This window comes from Calypte anna, chromosome 1 (genome assembly GCF_003957555.1).
Source record: "Calypte anna isolate BGI_N300 chromosome 1, bCalAnn1_v1.p, whole genome shotgun sequence".
In the NCBI taxonomy this organism is placed as follows: domain Eukaryota; kingdom Metazoa; phylum Chordata; class Aves; order Apodiformes; family Trochilidae; genus Calypte; species Calypte anna.
In genome coordinates, this window is record NC_044244.1 from 60,844,313 (window position 1) to 60,863,023 (window position 18,711).

The window sequence follows — 18,711 nt, forward strand, 5'->3', positions numbered from 1 at the left end:
TTAGCAGTTTGACTTGTTTATGCACTCTAAGAAGACATGAAACTTGTCTTGTCTAAGTGATTCTTTCCATGGCTGTAACTATCCTTTTGTAATATTCTGCCACATGCAGATACAGCATCTAAAGAGGGATGTGAGCCAGATATTTATTAACTCCACTCAAATGAGTCTGTCAGTAGTGACTGCAGACAGGCCCAAAAAGTCTCTATTTACTCTCAAACTTATCCATTCATCAGGAGCCAGCTTCTTGGCTTCAGAACCTTATAGGTTTTTGAGATAGGCTTAGGAGAGGCACTAGTCAAGTCCTTCAGTGTAAGAGAAATTAACTACAACTTGAATGTCATATTTGGGGAAGACAAACCAGAGGGGGTCATGTTACCCTAAAAAAGGCTACTTTACCCTGCTCCCCATTTCTTTTCTCAGAGGATTCCTGTTAGAAAGGAACAGAAACTCAGCAGACCTTCTCTTTGCTCATTAGCAGAGATGTGTTTGTCTTTTGGGGCTTCCTTCTTAGTTTGAAAAGAAGTAACAAGTATTCATGCTCCAATGGACAGGACTGGTAAGGAAATGGCTTTAGTTAAGACTAACTATGCATAGCAATGGCCTGAAAGAAGACCTCCTTGAGATAAGTAAGATTCTCCTTTGTCCATAATACTGCTGTGGCATGACCTTCAGTACAAAGTCAGCCGTGGCTACAAATACAATCCCAGACTAAGCTCAGGCTAGGAAGCACTGTGCTTAGAATGATATTCATTTTCTCTTCATGGCAATTCAGCATTTCATCTCACTTTTCGATGCACAAACGAAATATAAAATTCGTCTCACTCTTCCCTCTTTGAAGTAAAAATAAATAATAGGGGTATTAAGAGGAGGAAAAAATTACAAGGTTATGAAGCACTGTTGCAGCAACACATACACCTCCATTATTTGCATTTCCTAGTACATTTTAATCTCATCTTCACACTGCTGTTACAGCACCCTCTCTCCAGAAAAAAACCCATACATCTAGCTGATTGGTGCAGATTACTGTAGCAGTATATAGACAAAAATAACAACTGGCAAGAGACACATGCAATGCAGTGTGCTTTTTATGGTAGTACAGGTGATCCTGGCAGCGGGTCCTGGAGCTGAGCTGTTGGGCACATTGCCAGTTGCAGGCAGTAGAGGATGGCAGGTGAGATTAATAGCACAAAGCAATAGGGAGACATGGAAAAACCTGAATCTGTTGACTATTAACTGAGAATAAGGAAGGACATTGTTACACGCTCCCCACAGGATATGTGCAGCTTTTAAAACATTTGGTTTTAATCGACATTTTGTAAACCTCTCTTTAAAGGCCACTATCATTAGGGGATCTATTCATTCAGCTGATGAATGAAGCCTATGTCATTTTTTGTGTTAACATTATTGTCTGGTTTTAAACAGCACTTTTTTGCCCTTCCCCCAGCACTCAAAATGCTAATTGTGTGTTTCTAAAATCAATTGGGAAAAAGCATGCAAAGCCCTTTGGTGTTAGTAATTACTCTGTCTTAAAGATGCCATGCTATGGTGTCTGGCACTGATTGTAACTCTAACAAATCAGTAATAGCAAATATAAACAGAGCAGTGATATTTTCAGAATACAGCCATTTCTCTGTAGTAATCTTTTACCTGATTTTCAGTTCACTTCTTATGTTACATGAAACAAAAGCATTATTTCTTATTAACAACTAACATCAGTATAATTGGCAGTATCAGACCTTTTGGATTTGTTTTTTGCTTCTATTAATAGAGCTTGGATCTATACTTTGGCCTCTGATAATGAAAATGAGTTTTTCACTGTATTCAACAAAAACCTGAATATGGTCTAAAGACAGTCTTTTTAATATTGGAGGATGCTAATATTTTAGCCTTGTCCATCAGACAGGGAGCTACAGATGCTAGGGAAGGGTGAACACAATCCAGTAATTTTCAAGGTAGGACTGGATTTGCTTGCTTGCCCGATACTCCAGGACCTAGAAATTGAGGTTGTGCAAGGAAGGCAGAGTGAGACTCATGCATTTCACTAAGATTTCTGCACTGGAATCAGTGCACTTTCACGTTTACCAGAAAATCCAGAATTACACATGACCCACTTAAAAATCAGGGTAGGTAAGGATGAGGGAAGCCTCTCTCCATTTGATGTAAAAATTCAGAGTGAATCTACATTATTCTACATTGTCATAAGGCATATTAACTAGTTTGAACATGATTACACAGAATGAAGAAAAAAACCTGTGATTTACAAGTCTTAAGACATTTCACAACCCTGGGTGAAATGGCACTGAGAGGTCACATTATTTCAAGAGTAATGTTAGAGACTTAAAAAAACAAGCATACCTCTCTCTCAAAATGGGTGACTCCAGGGCTGGGCGCAGCTTTAGTCTGCTTTATTTGGCAATACATGATTGAAAGCATGTCTGCCATGCCAGGAGGCACTATAAGATGACAAGGAACAGTACAAGCTTGTGCCTTCCTCCTCTGCCAGATTTTGGAGATCATAACCTCAGTAAATCTAAGGTGGTCCTTTAAATACCTTGGAATTTTACTCCAGATGTCAATTATTTTATTTCAAGCATTCAACAATTTATGGCATCTTGCTGGCTTGCATTAAATCTGTTGATACACATCACTGCTTTACAACTGTGGAGCTATGTGGCTGAGGGTTAATATGTCAAAATAACACTTGTTTTCACTTCACCAGAAGGGTAGGAATCTAGTGGTAAAAACACAATAGTCATTTGAAAGTCAATAATCCAGCTAAGAGTACAAGTGCATGTTTCTGTGATTTGGCCTTTGCACCACCTAGAAGCAAGGACACCAGGAGTTTACTTTTAACAAGAGGATTATGAACTGATTGCAGTGGGTCTGAGTTTCCAGGTCAGGGAGAGGTTTCTGAGAGGTATCTGCTAGAATCTCACAAGTGCCTTTAGAATGCCATCTTACAAAAGGGAAACCTACGATTAGCCCTAAAATTAAATGTCCTCTATTAAATTCATCTAAATTCATCTAGCAGCAAAATTATTATTTTGGTATCATTGAGAAACTCTGCATTAAAAAAAAAAAAGGCCAAATTAGAGCTGCAAGATCCAAATTTGCATTCTTTTCCATATTTTTACATCAAAGCGAATGAACGCTGTGATTCATGTTGGTACTGGCACTGCAGAAATTATCACTGTTCCTCAAGCTGTTAAAAGTTGGCTGTTAGTGCAGCAGAACCGTGGTGAAGAGCCTTGGTGTAAGGAAGAGGACAGGAGCTGCAGATGTGCATGCACCTATGTGCAAAGAGAAAAAAGTTAGTGAAGTTTACCTGACAGTCTGGCAATCTGGCCCCCTGGCTAGTTGTGAGCCGTGTGGCGGTATGGAGGCAGCAGGCTGCTGACAATCTACAAGAAACTGATAAATTAGACATATATACAGAGAGATTACAGAGCAAGGGGTTAGTAACAGTAGTACACAGGCTATGCATCTGATGGAGAGATTTAGTGAGGAATGTGTTCTTAGTTCCTTATCGCACAGGAACACCTTTTTTGCGACAGTAATAACATCAGCTGTTGCCCTTTTTCTTTTCACAAGAAGCAGGGAAGAGATTTTTGATTTTCTTCCCGTAGCATTGGCAAATTTTTGTTTAAACAGACAGCAATACTGGGCTGTTTTCAAAATCTGGGTTTGAACATTGTACTCATCATTCTTCTGTGGGTGATGAAAGACTGTTTACACCTAGTATAAAAAATGTCATTAAAGGTGCCCAGAATTTACAGAGAATTTACATCCAGATAGCAGCAATTACAGATTCATTATGGTCTTTGAGAAAAAACTTGTAAGAAAATCAACGACTTCTAAACAGTGTTTGCAAGATTACTTTTTATAAGTAAAAGTGAGAAATTTATCGGTTTTCACTGTTCTGTCAGGATTGGATTTGGATGCATAGTTGCATTCTAGTTCTTAATTTATTAAGTAATCATAAATAAACCTTTGTTGCTACATTTTTCTTGTGACATTTGAAACATGAAGACAGTTTTAAACTCAATAATATCTGTGGGACACAAGGAATGTAGTTGAAAAAAACACCTGCTTTCTATCAAGACCTACAGATCTCAAAAGTTGCTATATAGCAGGCTGGCCTTTCATTCCACAGCCTGTGTGAATCATATTGTCAGGTCCTTTTGAACATTATAATCTATAGGTGATATTCTGTGACCATCTGGAAAACTACTGGAGACCACTTTCTGTCTCCAGCAGGCTTTGCAGATCTGCCTCTCTGCCTGCCCACCCTGATTCTCAACATGACTGTTCAGTGGGAAGGAATCATTTTACCCTGAACCTTAAAAATGAGACAACTTCATGTACATGTAAAAAATTTAATTTTGTCTATTTTTTTTCAATTGGTTTGCTACTTAAAGCTCAACACCAGGAACCATTTCTCTTTACAATGTGGATGTTTTCAAACCCCACTTCTATTCTTTGTCTCAGCCAAGTGGAATAATGTGTAATTTGCTGTCAAGAGCCTTAAGATGACATCAGGTACAATGCAGAGGAACATACCTGCCTGGCAACACTGAATATTTTCCTTTCATACAAGCCCAGAGTGCTTCTCTCCCTACTTCCTACCAAGTGCTGACCTCCAGTGGGTGGAAGCAAATGTACCCAAATCACTAGGTTCTAACTGCTTCAGCCAAGAAGAGAAGGATTTGGACCCATTTTCAAGTTCACAAGTACGTACGTCAAAAAAATATATGCACAGCTAGTGCTGACACAATTGTGCCAGGAAGCAGAAATAGAATGAGAAAGGTTATTGTGCCATCCTCTCATTTACTGGGTCAGTCACTATAGTCCTCAGAATGTCTTTTAGCTGAAGAGTGCAAGAGTTTGCAGTATATTTGGAGCCATGAACAGAAGGGTCTGACAATTCAGCTAAAAACTCAACTAAAAGGAAAGGTGCCTTGGAGGACAAACAGAGCAGGCTAACTGCAGAAGGGAAATTATTGTCAAAAATAAATCAATAAATAAATACAGTTAATGTCTTCTGCAAGTTTGTTTGCTTAGAACAAGTACATAGCAAAGCCATCCCTCACAGCTTATTGAAGATAGTTACTGAGAAAAGAAATATAAAACAGAATGCTATGTGATGAAAAGGTGCAGACAGGTTTCATAAGTAAAGAAGAAATTGTTCTTACAGGTTTTGCCAGAAAAACCCAAATGCCTAATTTATGATGCTGTTCTAATATCTTGAACATCCTGCAAATATTTTATGATGCCTCTTCATCTGCTAGATTTGGCAGAATGTGTGAACAGAGAGCCAGATTCTGCAAGCCTTATACAACCTGCATAATAACTTCCTGATGTAAGCAAATTCCCTCAACTTCACCTGAAATGACAATTCTCCCAGGCATCAGCAATGCTCACACAATCTGGCTCACACTCATACCAGTATGAAATTCTGTGGTCTACATGACTTAAATGGATGAATTGTACTCCTGCATGTGAAGTTTTTGATGATTATGCTAGGAAAGAGCTAAGCAGCAGATATATGGCTTACACATACACACTTCAAATTCAAAGGAGCTCTTATCTGCTTATGTCCAAGTAGCTGTGCCAGAGCTAGCTTTATTCCTTATTTATTTAATCCTTTTAAGTATTTTGAAGGGTTTATAATCCTGTTCTCTTATGCCATTACATTCATTAACAAAATGGAGCAGGAAATAATTTTTAAAGGTGAAAACTAGAAGACAGCTTTTGGTCCTTCCCTTCTACTAAAGAACTCTTGCCTGTACCAAATAAAGGTGATTTTTTTTTCTTTCTGAAATACTCTATTGAAGGTTAAAAGCTTCAAAGACTGCCTTTAATGCTGTGATCAATGTCACATGACATGAAGATGATGAGAGACAGACAGGATCTCTTCTACTAAAAAAAATTTAAAAAAATATATTGGAAGAGGCTTGAGTATTTTTCAAAACTCAGGGAGTCTCAGTCAAGCCACAAAGGACAGCTTGCTATGTGTGTCGAAGGCAGCTGAGGAACAGACACAGATTATACTTTCTGAGGTGCCCTCAGAAAACACCACCACCAAAATTTATTAATAGTTATTAAATACAGACTCTGCCATCTCCAGTTGCTGTGGAGCACGGGATGAGCTGGCTGAACCTATTCATAATTCTATCAACCTATAACCAAGAAAAGAAGTTCAGTTACCATTTCAGCTACATAAGGCAAAGAGGAACTCATGTACACAAAAATGTATACATCAGTTTTCACTGAAATCAGCAGAACTTGAATCTGTACTGAATCCTCCTGCAGGATCAAACAGTGTTCAACACTGCATCTGCTGGAGCTTTGAGGCTTGACTCATTCTATACATTAGGCCTATACCAGTTTCCCAGTTACTCACATTTTTAGCCATTCACTGGCAATGGTGAAAAGGGCTCAGAGTTTTCCTCTCTCAAAGATTAGCCAGTGCTGATTTTCCTTTGGAATCTAATGCCCAGTCCTAATTGGCCTAATCAGCTCCTGATGTAAGAGCATTAAAACCACCAAGCTCAGAGAACCTACATCTGCTCAGATGTGCTGCCATAAATGATCTTCTGAAAGCAAATCTCACACACACACATAAAAAAAAGAGTATTTTCCTGTGATTCCCTCTGGCTCAGCCACAAAAACTACACATTTCCCCTGTGTCACAAGGTGTGCTCTGCCCTCCAGTCTGTGAACTGGGTGACTCCAATCCCCACGGGTCTACTAAACTGGGTTGTGAGTGTCCAAGAGATGGGCATGCAGCCTTCTGTTTGCATGGGCAATGTCTCCAGTGAAAAATCCTACATGCAAGCATTTTCAGTACTACCTGCTCAGGACCCAGAATATTGCAATGGAATATTTCAGCACATTTTGACACTCTGTGATTAACTGTAATTAACTATCATTTATACAGTCCTGTCAGAGACTGAAACTAGTAAGAAACCCAAGATTCATTTGGGATGTTCTGAATGAGTGACTGATATGTAAAATCCTTCAAACTGTATCTATTTTGGTTATTCAATGGAGAGTTTGTTGCTTCTACTTGAAAGGGTAAAGCTGATAGTCAAACAAAAACAAACCAATCTTTTTTGTCCACATAATGTAACATATTTGATATTTCTGATACAAAAAACATTGGGGAAAATCTATTCTTAATAAAAGAAAAGCTCTCAAGAAATTATCATGACAAAATGTGAGATTGAGGCTTTTTTAAGTCTTTTAAAACAAACTCCCCTTAGCATCCTGTTGACTACTTCAGGCCAACAAAGTCCTTTTGTAGCTAGAAGTTTTTGAGCTATCTCATTTTGTGTCAATTGAACCTGTTCCATTAAGTCTGAGGTACTTGACAACATGTATACGAAGATGTTATTGACAATTTACTTGAAAAGAGAAGCTGTCTCCATTTATATGGTAATGAATTTTCTTCTTCCCTGAGGCCTCAATTTAATGGGAGAGAATGAATGTCTAATAGTATAAGTCAAAAGGACTGGGCAAAGAACAAACCAGTAGTTTTCTAGTGGTGTAGAGGCAGGAACATGTTGCATAACACAGCAAGTCCTGCAAAGAAAATAAATCAATCCTCTCTGCTCAAAGGTGGGGAACAAGGAAAATTTCCAAAGTGAGATGTCAAGAAGAAAGGGCAGAGGGTGCTAAAACACTTGCCTGACTTGCTGAGATTATTTCAAGCTCTAATCTGACAGGATGAAAAAATTCTCAGAACTGTGTCTCAAGGTGATGGGGCCATAAGTTTATGTTCTTATTTGAGTAGCTGGTTTCACTTCTTATTTATCTCTGTTTTTCTAATGGATGCCAAGTAAATTTTGACCTTCCTCAAGGCCAAGAGGAACTTAAAGTGGTAATGGTTATCACAAAGAACAGCTGGTGAGAGGACAGCTGTGGCTTACTATAGGAAAAAAGCACAAACAATGGTACAGGTCAAAGATTAGAAGTGTCTCTCCCTTGTCCTGCTTCCAGGGTCAGTTTGTGTCTGGAAATAGCCCAGTTACTTCTGCCCTATTCACAGCCCTAGCAGGTCAGCAAAGTGGTTGCAGCTCTGTGTTTCTGCAGATCATCTGGGAAGGAGAGGAGCACAGAGAAGCAGCCACTTGGCTTCCACAAGGATCCTTGCCAGCCTCATTCACCACAGCTTGCTCAGAGCAGGAGTGGCTCAGGTTGTCCTGGTCTGGGAGCAAAAGAAGCAGCTGCCAGGGCCCCTGTACAGCCCCACTATGCCTACAGCTAGCATGTAGGCAGCCTGATAAACTTCATCAGGTGCAACTTAGCTCCTAGACAGACACAATTTCCAGTACCCAGACTCTACCTGAGTTTTACCTACATTCCCATCAAACTGAATGATGGGTCGTTGGTTGAGAGAGACAAATTGATCATCCAAGTATCATTTTTGGCTTAATTCATGATAAAGATCTACCACAAAATTTCTAACTGCAAACATCCAGGTAACTCATATCTTCAACTTGCTATTCAGAGAAACTTGGTGTCTTAGATTGTTGTTGACTGGAGATGTTTCTATAACATTGAATTCTTCCACCACTTATTTCTTAGTATTTGCAAAAATTATTTGAAGAATAGTGGTTAAGAGATGTGAGCATGCTGCTGAACTCCCATTCACAGGCAGAGCTGGGGGCATCAGCAATACCAATGTACTGCACTAAGGTGTAATAGGACAGTAGTAGGATGCATCTAAAATCCTGTCATCTCCACATTTCCACTCTTTTTTCTTGCAAAAATAGCTTGGGAATGCCCCAATGTTTCCACACCCACAAGCTTCTGATGCAGGCCTCTCTTTCTGCTTCTCCTCTCAGATCTTACTTTCAGGGCAAGGTCATCCAGAGGAAACACAGAAGAGAGACTTCTGCTAAATGCTTTTAAGGAGTGAGAGAAGGTGACTGAGCTTACTGGAACAGATAGGTTATTTAATTGCTATTTTCTTATCACATTTAGAGAAATGCTATCTGCTTTGGCAATTCCCACAAACCAAATCATGGAGCTTCACTAACAACTTCATACACTACCTGACAGGCATAATGTAGTAGGTCGCTGATTCAGTGTTTTTCCAGAACATGTCAGGTTTCTTGGCTGTGAAATTTTTCATCTATACAAAAGCTACACTATATGTAGTGGATTTTTCCTCTTATTTTTGCCTTATTTTGCATTACTTGATTTCTAATATCTCTCTAGACCTGAATTACCCCCAACCTAGAGAGCTGTTTCCCCATCAGTCCAGGTGTTCCAATGGTAATGTGACTGATAGCTCAAAGTATAATTATAAAGCTATATCCCAGCCTTGCACTTTGCTGTAGCTCATATTAGGAACAATTTTTTTTTTTTTTAATAACTAATACTTAGTCATTAACAATTTAGAGAAATGCATTTCTCTCCAATGACTAAGAATATTAAGATTTTTCTTGTCAGCTCTGCAGGCTTTTTCACGCTTTCTAAATCATGATATGTTTATGCTGTTTCTCAAATTGTTTCTGTGAATGCTTTAAATAATTCCTCATTAAATCTACTGAGAAGCTAAATAGTGGGTTAGTAAAATAGCAGAAATGGAAATGGTAGAAGCTGAAAATACATGTTCAGTTCCTTTTTTTTACATACAGTTCATAAAAAGCACATTTAGAAAGGTCTAATGATTTATGAAATACTTATTCACCAGAAGATATATACATTTTAAACATTTCAAAAGAGGAAAAGTCTCAGAAATACAGAAATCATCATACTTCTGTCTTGGTTATCCACTCTTAATGGAAATATAAGTGTTCAGGAGACATTTCAGATGAGTACGAGTATGTCCAAATCAAAAATACTAGTACCATTTTATAGGTAAAGGAGGACCCAAGCCAAAATTTGAAGTCAATGGGAAAGGTAAACTTATTAGGCTTTGGAAGAAACAACACAAGGTACAACTATAAGCTTTCATTGCCCTAAAAATACAGGCAGGGAGATACTTACAATTAGGAATACTAGTCTTGATTAAGGAATTGCTGGTGAGCTTATTCCATACCTCAGACAACATGCTAAGGAACTGCTCTATTAGAGAGCTAAAATATCAGAATGTCTAATTTAAACAGAGACCTTCTTCATCTTTTCCTATTCTATGAGATGAGAAGACCAATACTGATTATTCCTGTGTATTTGATGGTAAAAATCAGTCAGTCATGAAACCACATTAAACTTTGTCAAAAAAGAAAGATAAAGATGGATGGCTTTTGTTACCAACATTGTCAAGATATTTCAGTAGCTGTTTTACACAATTGCCTGATACCAAAGCTCAAAATTTTCATAGAAAGCAACAAACATCTGGTAAAACACCTTGAAGATGTGATGCATCAGCTGCATACCTATTTAGTTAGAAACAACCAGAAGTCTAAGATTTTCCTGCAAAACTTAAACAAATGGTGCTAATGTTAACAATTCCATCCAGCAGTGACATTAAAACTTAAATACAGAGAGAAAAATGTCAATAACTTTTTAATGAAAAATATACAAAGTAAGGCATGGATTTCACTGCGTTCTTTTTTTTTTTTTTTTTTTCGTCTTTTCACAAACAGCTTGAGGCTTCTAATAAGTACAGGTTTTATTTTGGACCTGCTTTCTTTACACAATGAACAATACAAACAAAAGTTAAATAAAACTGGTAGAACTGCAGTGCATTCATGCCATAATAGCTAAATTATATTGGAGTAGCTAAATCATATTGATCAGCATGAAATGTATGGTTTCGGTCTTATCAGTGAAAACTGGCAAGCTAAATGCAAGAGAGGGAAAGCAGAGAGCAAAAAGGTCCTGTTCACAGTGGCACCGAGAGGTAAAAGTACAGCTAGCCAGCTGACTTCTTCATCAGTTACAGCCAACTCATGTCCTTGGTAAGGATCCTGTTCTTCAAATTCAAAACGGCCTCCACAAGGACAATGCTTGAAATGTCATAAATATGTAATGCTCATTAAGCTGAGTTAAATGAGCATCTCAGATGCAGGACATAGCCTCAACAGCAGGAAGATGCATAGATATATCTGTATATATGCACTAATGCCACTCATTAAACAATGGACACACATATACACAAATATGCCATGTTTACAAAACCCACAGAAAAATAGAACAATGCGGAACAAAAAGTGAACACATACAAGTAATGACTGAATTATCCTTTCTGTGAAGAGCATCATGTCCAAATGAAAAAAATAAAATAAAAACCCAACAAAACTACACCTGATTTTAAATAGCCTTGATAAAAACACATAAAATCCATTTTTCATGGAGAGCAGAGATAGATTAGATCAATACTGCATGAGTCTTGCCATAGTTGGTAACCTGCCCCATTACACAAGTTAGAGACATCTTTCCAGCACAGGATCACCATCAATGTAAGTACATTCTTGGTAGACAAAGCAACAACATATTCATAGAAAAGGATCTGAAGAAGCATCCATGGATCTCTAAATAAAGGGCAATTCGCACTCAGACTGTAAATTTGAGTCGTCAGACTCAAGTTGTTGATTTAAAAAAAAATAATGGTTCTGAAGAACTCTCATGCTTCAGCTGCTTTGAATGAAGCAAATCAAACTCATCTCACTGAAAAAATCAGAGTATCCTGTCTAGTTAGATATTATATTGCTGCATATCTCAGTAGTGATTGCACAGTTCACCACCTACTCTGCTTTTCAAAAATAAACTCTCACTTAATGTACTGATTAATTTATAGTGATAATGAACTAGAATACAGAAAAAAAAATAACACAAGATCATAAAAAAAAAGATATATAGATCCTAGTTGTGTTGATCTTCCTTTTCATTGATCTTTAAAATTACCTCACAAAGGAGGTGTCAGACATATTTAAAACCATTCGCTGGGTGACCTGAGCAGTCATAAAGCTCTACAGAGCACTCTCCAAGCAAAATTCTGTTCTGAGCTGATAGTGTCCCTCAAAGGATTTTCTAAAAGAAGCTGTACTTTCCACCATGTTCAGATTTCTGAGAGTCCTGCTGTTTCAGAAGTGAGAAATGCATAAAAAGACAAAGTCGAGGCACTGAAATGACAGGTGTGCCAGCAAGGTTTAGAAACCTGTGAGGAGCTTTCTGACATTGGTACTTAAGATAAAAAGCAAAGCTGGAACTATTTTTGGCAAAATATTCTTAAACGAACAAAAAAATGTGCTAATGAAAGAAGACACAAACCTGCTGTCAAAAATGCATTCCGTCTACCCTTCCAATGCTGTAAGGTACACAGGTTCATCTCCCCAGAGAGCCCCCACTGTGGAGAGCAGCGTCAGCCTAAGCCTCTCTCTGTCATTTTTCCAATCCCTTTATCCGAAAATATCAATTTCATACCCAGGGCTTATGCCCATAGCATTCCTTCTGAAGATGCTTTCCCATACCTTCCCACTGCTTAAACAATATGAAGGCATGCCCAGGTCTCTAACCTGTTCTTTACAGGTGACAGCACCTCTGGTGTGTAAGGCAGCTAACAAAGGCAACTCCTAAGCAATTCTCTTGGAGTCCCAGCTTAAAGAATTAAGTGGAAGACTGCTTAGGACCTGTATATGTGGTCAACTGAGTTTTTCCATTAAAATTTGTCTTCTTAGCTTTAAGAAATATTTTCTATGACAGATGCTATACGTTGGCATGTGGAGATCCTACTAGGAACACTTCATAAGAATTTTCCTCAGGACAGAATTTCTGTTCATCTATTGAAATTTTATGGTAAGAATGCAAACAAACAAGTGCTATCACATTGTTATTCATATTTTACTTGTTTATAAGCACCAAATTACTTAGTTTTGCATTTGTTTTTATTTTTACAAGTTTTAGAAGCACTAAATGGCATTGATAGAAAACAATGAATTAGTGAAGTAAAATCTAAATCCGAAAGGACAAAAACTGGGGACTGGAGTAAATCAGCTATTATGTTTAAACCTGTAAGCCTAGCCTTTTTAATATAAATTAAACAACTGACTTCAGCTGGACTTTGAGGTAAATGTGTCACATTTTAAAGCTATATTTTCATAAAGTAAAATACCTGACTTCAGAATTCTCTAGAAGGGAAAGGATTCTTTATTACAGTCTTACGATCCGATTTCCTAGGAACTATGAATTAATTTACTAGTCAAAGTGTTCTCCTGTGTGAGGCTTTAAATACTGAAATCTGCCTTGTGGTACCTATGAGTGTCAACAATGTGGAAAAGAAATCTCTACCACGGATTTGGGTGGGGGGAACTTCAGTGGAGACTCTCAGGTGAATCACAGTTGACCCTTTAACTAATCCTGTGTAAAAGAGAATGCTGCAGCCATTAGTTACTCTCCATCACATAAGCCTGTTGGGAAACTTTTTCTTTAAGTGCATCAGCCACACAAGGATCTTAGAAAATGTAACTTTAAGCTAAAAATACAGAACTTGATATTCAAATTTCAGAGCTTCCATGCTAAAACAACTGACAGAGAAAAGCGTGGCAGCAGGACACTGACAGCAGACTTTGGCTCGTTCTTTCCTCAGAAAAGTCAAGATAAACTTATTTTGTACTTAGGACTCTGGGTTATTAAGAGGCATCTAATGACTTTATATTCAAGGAGTCTGAATGTAACTGCAAAGGAAAGTTCATTTCTAATATAGTGTCAAATCCAGCCTTAGGCTTTCTATATGCCCTGACTTCTTCACGTCATTATGAAAACAGCCATGTGTTGGACACATACTGTCTGAATAAAGGCTAAAGAATAAAGCCTTTAAGTTGTAAAAATATGTGGAAGGAACAAAGAAATGCATAGCAAAGCTAAATGCATACTATACCTAGGAGAAATGAAATGTGGTACTTTGGAAATGGACTCAGTGGTATTTTTAGCCACTGCAATTAGGAGCTATTAGTCTATTAGAAAGGCCAGATAAAGTCATACTGCCCCAGCTTGATGTCTGAAGGATATGCATGCTGATTTAAAGTTGAAGGAAGAATTAGAAAACTCTGGTAAATTGTATGTTAGAAGGTTGCCATTTTGGGGATTTTTTTTTATTTTCAAAATGGGGAGTATGGTTATACAAAAAATACAAAATCCAGTTCTTGAAAAAGATGAAAGGAGCCATTAGAAAGAAAATCATCCTTATGCTGTTGTAGGATGAATAGGAAGGAATACAAAAGACACTGACAGTGTTTAGGAAACAGATTCCTGTCTTTGAGGACAGGAATTCCTTCTCCCATTGCTAACAGAATACTTAAAGAATTGCTGGAGGATCAGTATCATTCATTTTACAATTTCTAAAGCCTTTGCTTCTTTCCCCTTCCCTGCTAATTTCTCCCCAGGAGCCAGCTCTTTGATTTATTTACTGCAGCAGTCCTTAGCAAAATGTCTTGAAATGTCTTGTTCAGACTCTGCAATTTTACACGTGTCCCCTGAGTGGGTGTTACTTGCATGGCACTACTCAAAGGTGGCTTTGAAATTGCTGACACTGAGAGAGTTAACCTACTATAGAGTATTGCTCAGTTTTCCAGAATAAACATTTACTTCAGCAGCAGCCACTTCATAGGTTTTAGCTTGTGGTTTTGTCCATTTATGCTTTTTGTGTATTACAAATTAAAAAAATAAAATTAAAAAAAAATTACCACCAGACAAGAGCATGCACTTTAAAGGCTAAAAGTTCTGCTCAGGTGCAGAACAAAAGTAATTATTAACTTGTCTGTCAGAAGAAGAAAGATGTCATAACCTTTGAAATGCCATCCCAGTTTGCATTTCCTGTCTACACCTTGTTCAAAGCAGGTACTTTGACAGGAAACGAGGAACAAAAGCTGCCTGCAAAGATAAGCTTCATGGCTCAATTCATATAAACTAAACCTTCTGTGAGTTTAACATCACCCTTTGGAAAAAATGGATTGAGTGCTCCAGGGTGAGCAGAACACAGGGGCCGTGACAGTGCCTGTACAGTGCCCATCATCCCCTCACTTGTCCTCACGCTTCTGACTCCTCTGTCTTGATGGGTTTGTGTCTTCCTTGGGGCCCACCAGCACAACCAGCAGACTAAGCACAGGGGTGCAGCCTCTGTGGATGCCAGTGGGACTGCACCCACCTATACCCACAGCAGGACTTTCCCCACTGCATCTGGAACCAGTTTGGGCTGCTGTCAACAGAATGTCATCTCCTGCCACAGGGCCTGCAGGAGGAGACATTTTGCTTTTCGAGTCTCAAGAAGATGCCCAAATTAGATTGCATCTGCAGTGCTGGGAGGGTCCCCTGCTCTGCTAACCACTCAGCACCACATGCACCCAAGGAAAAAATGTTTACCTGGTGTGGCCACGGTTAACCTTTTTTCCTTGCTGAGACGGTGCCCATGGATGAATTCACTCATGGAAGGGGGGCCCCTCAGAAGATATGATTCTGTGGAGGCGGGATGAGGGGGGGCTCTTAATAATTTCTGGAGGTAGGTCCCTGAAGTCCTGGGATGGCTCTGATCACAAAGGGAAGGTGAGAATTGTCTTGCAGGAGATCCAAGAAAAATACATATGGAAACAAAAGAGTTTTACTTTAATTACCTTTCAAAGCCTCGTGAATGACAATATAACGTTAAATTGCTTAACAGGCAAAAAACAACTAGTGTTGCCACCCCATGTCATTTCCACAGCAGAGCAGCTTGCCTGCACTGGAAATCTTGGTTTGCATTAGGGGAGGAGGAAATGAGGCTGAGTTATATCTCAGCATCCTGGAGTTGACATGTACAAGGCTCTCTGGATGTTCTCTTTTATTTGCATTGTGACTAGAGCATACAAGAATCCTTTTCTCCTTCAGAACTGTGGAGATCCCCACACCTGTAGAGCTTTGGTAGGGCAGTCACAAGACAGAACTCACTGCCTGAACAGCAAAATCTTTGTATTAGGTTATGAATGGCAGCCACCCCCTTTCAAAAGATTGCTTGCTCCCATGTAGAAAAATTGATCTGAGTGAACACATCCATAATCTTTTTGCACTGATGAAGAACAAGTGAGCCCCAGAGCTTAACAAAGAGATGCAGTTTCTTGTGTTAAGCACTGTAATGCTCATAGAACACAATCCTTTTTTTTTCAGATGCTCATTATGAAAAGCCTTAAGGAAAACTTATGGAAGACTTGTTAAAGAAAAAAACATTCACACTAATATTAAAGACATACGAGATGCACTGAGACACTGACAGAACATAGTTGAAAACACTGCATTAAGGAGGAGAAAATAACATAGTAGGTGGATCAGAACCATATGTTGCCAGGCTTTGAATTCCATATTCATATCCTCCCCACCTCCTTCTCCCGAATCAAAGTATGAAAAAAACAAACAAACCATAAAAAAAAAAAAAAAACGGAAAGGAATTATAATGTTAACAATTCAGTGAACGACTTTAATGAAAGTCTGGCCACTGCACTGTACTGTAAAGATCACTGCATGCATACCTTTTCCTCTGAGTGCCACTGCTGACCAGTAAGTTTGGTTGCTGTGGGCCCTGACTATGCAGGAGGAAAGTGTCTATGCTTGGCACGGTGGCTGATGCCTCCTCACTTACTTTAGGGCTGCCGATCTTGCTCTTTCCAAGCTTGCCTTTGCTGCGTCGGGACTGCTCGTGGTCAAACTCTAAATCCTCCAGTCGCTGGGTAAGGGCAAGTTTTTGCTGGATAGCCATGCGTAACAGAGAGTTTAAGGTCTTCTTCTCATCCTCTGCAGCCGCAAGCTGCCGCTGCATCTCGTCCAGCTGTGTCACGTACTCATCACACCTGGGAAAACAAACAACGCAGAAATCCAGGGAATGAGTCCAACAACCATCACCCTACTTGTGATCTCAATCCCAGGCTGAAATGATAGGGACAGACTCATATCCAAGCTTTTGCTCAATCTAATCCTGGGAGCCTAAATTCCTCCATTCCCACTCTGAATAAACTTGGATTTTGATCTGAACACCGACACATCCCTCTCAGCAGAAGAACCTGTGTCTAGAATATTAGAGTGGTCCATGATAACACGACATGTTCCTAATGCAGATGATTCAATCAGAATCAGGTTTGGGAATTCTCCACAGGTTAGACCACAAATAACAATTTGGGAGGCTCATTCAGCTAGTAACTCACTAGGGATAAGGCTATCTGCTAATCAGATAATACTGTTTCTCACAGCCAGTAATATCTACTTGAGCAAAATATTAGAAAAAATGATGAAGAAATGACTGCAAGTACTTTGAACACTTGACACATCAGACTTTGTGAAACAAGAAGTGCTCAGTGGTGTGCCATAGTTAACTGATTAAAGAGGTATTATTCAGGAATCCAAACACCTGGAAATTATTTCATATTTACTGCTGAGTCTCATGGACATGTGCTCAGGAATACATTGCTACGGTCACCTGCTCCTTTTTAGCCCTCAGCCCCTTTTATCTGCATGAAAACCTGTACCTTTCTCACATGCTTTAGATCTCTAGAGCTAGACTTTGAAATAAAACACCCTTTCTCATGATTTTGTAAGCATTTAAAGCTGATTTCCGTTTAGTTTTGCTTTAAACAATGATCCTTAAAGTTAATAGGAAGAGCAAGGCATTTCAGGATGGTCTTAATCACTTTTTGAAGTGAAATAGCTTCAATTTCTTAACAATTGACCATCTAATCAGTAAGAATCAAGAGCAATAACAGTAGAGAAAGGATTAATAGATAGAGCAGTACTGTCTGACCAAACAAGTTGTGAAAACACCCAAGAATTTTCACATTAAATGATGCAGCTTTTGTTAAATCTTCTTCTCATGTGATCTCTCTAAATCCAAATAGCTCTGCTGTGTAATTACAATAGTGTAATGGGTCAGGATTTAACTTCATCAGTATCACCCTCAGAAAAGAAGCGTAGAAAATAATTTCAGTTTTCATTCTCAAAATGTGTGACACAACTTTTGAATTATTGCAAACTGAGGGGTTAAACTAAGTCCTCTGAAACTTTAATCTTTTCCTTGGGAAATGGAAATAGAGTATACTTGAAAATTCATAGTTATTCTTCACACACATATATATATATTGCACTCTCCTTCTGAATAATTTGGCACTGGAAGCAAAGTTACTAAGTCAGCCAGAGTTTCATCTACAGTTTCAGTATTAGCTTTCTTCTACAGGACCTTGATAAGCATGACTCCCTTTATTAAACCCTTGAAGAAACGAGATGTTTTTGAAACATTTGTCGACTTAAAGCCAACTTGCATACCTATTTCTGCTCTAAGCAATGTCTATTAATTAGTGAGTTATTATCAGTTATTTTGACAGAGACATTACAATGAAAACAGCATTCAGGAGGCTTAATTCATTTGAAATAGAAATTACTATAATGTCTGTGTTATCAGAGTTCCCAAAGTCATTCTTGTAACCAGATAGATCTCATATCCACCTCTTTTATTCTCTCCTGCTTTCCTCTTTCTTTTGATAGGATTTTTTTTTCTTCAAATATATTTTATGTTGAACATTTCAAAAAGTAACACCTGAAGCACAGTATCACAAGAGGAGCAAACTGCCTTGCTTTAGTATGGCCATAAGCCAATTCTGGTTTTGAAAAAGGACAGATTTTCATCAGGCAAAGGATGTATTTTTGGTATTTAGGCATCTGCTTTTTAAAACAGCATAAGGGAGCAGTTCAGAAACATAGGCTCCATGCAAGGAGGTATTACTAAAGCAGACTTAGACAAACCTGCTT

General features: G+C 38.5%; 1 protein-coding gene across 4 annotated transcripts in view; it reads right to left on the reverse strand.

Annotated features, from left to right (window-relative positions):
• The window catches only part of BICD1 (BICD cargo adaptor 1), a 160,047-nt gene that overhangs the window by 2,114 nt on the left and 139,222 nt on the right, over nucleotides 1-18,711 (reverse strand). Inside the window, exons 7-10 of one of the 4 annotated variants that reach the window (XM_030453167.1) lie at nucleotides 16,449-16,766; nucleotides 15,313-15,503; nucleotides 15,137-15,145; nucleotides 3,326-3,401 (exon numbers count right to left, since the gene is read on the reverse strand). In XM_030453167.1, coding sequence (XP_030309027.1) covers nucleotides 3,326-3,401; nucleotides 15,137-15,145; nucleotides 15,313-15,503; nucleotides 16,449-16,766 — 594 coding nt within the window. Of the gene's footprint in view, nucleotides 1-3,325; nucleotides 3,412-15,136; nucleotides 15,146-15,312; nucleotides 15,504-16,448; nucleotides 16,767-18,711 lie in introns of all 4 variants that reach the window. The other 3 variants (XM_030453158.1, XM_030453150.1, XM_030453175.1) reach the window with 3 other exon arrangements.